This window comes from Arachis ipaensis, chromosome B02 (genome assembly GCF_000816755.2).
Source record: "Arachis ipaensis cultivar K30076 chromosome B02, Araip1.1, whole genome shotgun sequence".
NCBI classification, from domain to species: domain Eukaryota; kingdom Viridiplantae; phylum Streptophyta; class Magnoliopsida; order Fabales; family Fabaceae; genus Arachis; species Arachis ipaensis.
In genome coordinates this window covers 108,072,561-108,075,286 of record NC_029786.2, presented here as the reverse complement: position 1 = coordinate 108,075,286, position 2,726 = coordinate 108,072,561, and the positions used below count along the sequence as shown (strand labels likewise).

General features: G+C 27.6%; 1 protein-coding gene across 2 annotated transcripts in view; it reads right to left on the bottom strand.

The window, feature by feature from the left end:
- The window catches only part of LOC107628626, a 2,274-nt gene extending 1,004 nt beyond the window's left edge, over nucleotides 1-1,270 (bottom strand). The window contains exons 1-3 of one of the 2 annotated variants that reach the window (XM_016331258.2): nucleotides 1,044-1,270; nucleotides 710-910; nucleotides 368-583 (exon numbers count right to left, since the gene is read on the bottom strand). In XM_016331258.2, the coding sequence (XP_016186744.1) occupies nucleotides 368-583; nucleotides 710-910; nucleotides 1,044-1,046 (420 nt within the window). In that variant the 5' untranslated portion in view covers nucleotides 1,047-1,270. Of the gene's footprint in view, nucleotides 1-367; nucleotides 584-709; nucleotides 914-1,043 lie in introns of both variants that reach the window. The other variant, XM_016331257.2, reaches the window with a different exon arrangement.

The following is a 2,726-nucleotide window of genomic DNA, read 5'->3' as shown; positions in this document are numbered from 1 at the left end:
GTAATTTTTAACCGTTAATCTTAATTATATATATTATATATACTTTTTATAATTAAGATCAACGGTTAAAAATCACTGAAATACTGGTATAATGACATACTTGTTCCTACATTATTACATATGTATGTATATATAGGCTAGTTATACCTATGATTAATATAGTTAGGGGAATTATAATGATGATGGTGATGGGCTTTCAAAGGTTGGTGATGATGTATGGGTGGTTGGGTGTATTACCCATATGATGAGAGGGAGATTTGAGTTATGAAATGATGCTCATTTTGACAATGATATATGAAATAAATTAAAGTGAAAAAAATAAAAATAAAAGCAAAATAGTAACTTAATTAATTAATTAATTAATTACCTTACATCCCAAAGAACAGAAACGAAAAGGGTCCAAAAGGCTTCTTCCACAAATCTCACAAATGTGAGGAACCCCTTTTCCAGATTTGGGTTGTGGCCTCTCATTCAAGAACAGAACTCTAGCACTGTTGATTACATATGTTTGAACTCCACTTATGTCCAACACTTTCTGAATTTCAACCACTCTTACAACATCATGGTATGAAGATCTTCTTATCTAAATAAAAAACCCAGCAACAATAATGAATTTCATAATGTATATATAATATTATAATGTGCATAGCATATAAATGCTACATTAGTATATATTATATAGTTTTTTTTTTTATTTATATATATGTACCTGAATTACTTGATGATCCTTGTGCCTTGAAGAGCGGCAATAGAAGCAAAAAGCATCACCATTGTTGTTGTTGTTATTATTATTGCAGTCAAGGCAGAACATGTTACACTCACTCCTAGCTGCATCTCCATGAATCCTACATACATTGAAAAATGGTGTTTGTAGCAATCTCTCTAGCCATGGAGGAACCAACATTGAGTCCTGCTCAGACCCCAAATATTTTGGGGGACCAAAGAAAAAAAAAAAATTGAATTAATCTAAATCATTATTATGAGAATTGAAAAAGAAAATAAATATATAATGGTACATTATATACATATTACATAATACATACCATAATAATGTAATAATAATAACAATGTGCTTCAATGGTTGAGTGAAGAATGATATTGGGATTTCCAATGAGAAAGAAAGATAGAGAGAGAGAGGGAGAGAAAGAAATAGAGAGAGAAAGGAAAGAGAGAAGTAAACGGGGTTGAACTAAGAATTCAACAATACACAAGAAGCTAAGACTATAGGGACAAAGGTGGGGAGTGATTAAATTAATTAATTAATTTAATTGTTAATTAATGAATGAATTAATTTAATGAAAGAAATGAAATAGTGGTATGTGGATGGAGGGGTGAGATTGAGTGAGGTGGCTGAGGAGGAATGAGAGGCGTTGGATTTGTTTGCTTACGATTTCATAGTTTGGATCTTGTTAGCGTCTTTATATGATGTTTGAGTCGGCTAAGGCATCAATATCACACCTCACTCAATAGCTGTATCTCCCAAATTCATCCACGATCAAGAAGCTAGCTACCTGACACGTGGCATTGTATCTACCGTCCATCTAAGATTGGTGGCCCCCACTACTCCTAATTCATGTCATCACACATTATATTGTACTTCCTAGAACTCAAAGACATGCCATCCCATTTATTTCTTAATTTACTAATTATTAATTGAGATAGTTTTTAGGTGTTTTATAGTGTTTATCAATTAAATGATTTGTTTTTTAGATGTTTTGCAAGTAGTAAATACAAGAAGAGTAAATAGTTAAATTTATTTTTAAAATATTATTTAAATTAAAGGGTAAAGTATATTTTTTATCTCTTAACTTTGTCAAAAATTTTAAAAATACTCCTAAGTTTTATTTTGCTTCAATTTTGTCTCAAAAGTTTTCGATTTGCATCAAATATACTCTTGACGGCTAAATTTTCAAAAAATTTAAGACCAATTTAACAATAATGCATGAAAAATTATGCTTGAATTGTTTGTGTTGAAAGGTTGATTTTATGAAATTATTGTTAAATTGGTCTTAAAGTTTTTATAAAATTAGCTGTCAGCGGTATATTTAATGCAAATAGAAAACTTCTTGGACAAAATTGAAACAAAATAAAATTTAAAGGTATTTTTAAAATTTTTATCAAACTTTAAGGACAAAAAGTATACTTTACCCTAAATTCAATTTATCTTTTAAATATTTTAAGTTATCACATTAGTATTTTTATCACTTTTTTTACTCATGAAGTTAGAGTTTATTGATATTGTACGTTAAGTGACATCACAATAATATACAATTGATAATTCTAATTGGCTACTATCATAATAAATTTATGAAATTAGATCAAATTAATTCTAAATTGATAAATTTCAATCCATTGAGATCCTCCTTAATTTAGGATTGATCGCGCTATGTTAGCAAATTTTAATGCTATTAGCTACGAAATAGATAAAAAAATCAATGTGACTAACTTAAAATTTTTGAAAAATAAATTTGATTAAATATTTTTTAAAAATCAATGTGAAGAACGAGTGATATTTCAGAAACAATTTTAATTATTTAATCAAAAAATTATTCTCGTATTGTATATAGATAAAAAGTTAATCATGGAATAAGTAAAAAATATTAACTATCACAAAATTATTTAATTATTGAAAATGTGAATAAAAATGAGTTTAAGAAATCTTTAAAGTGAGTAGAATAAGACAAAAAGTTTATCTTTGGATAATTAAAATAAAATTTATTTTTAAA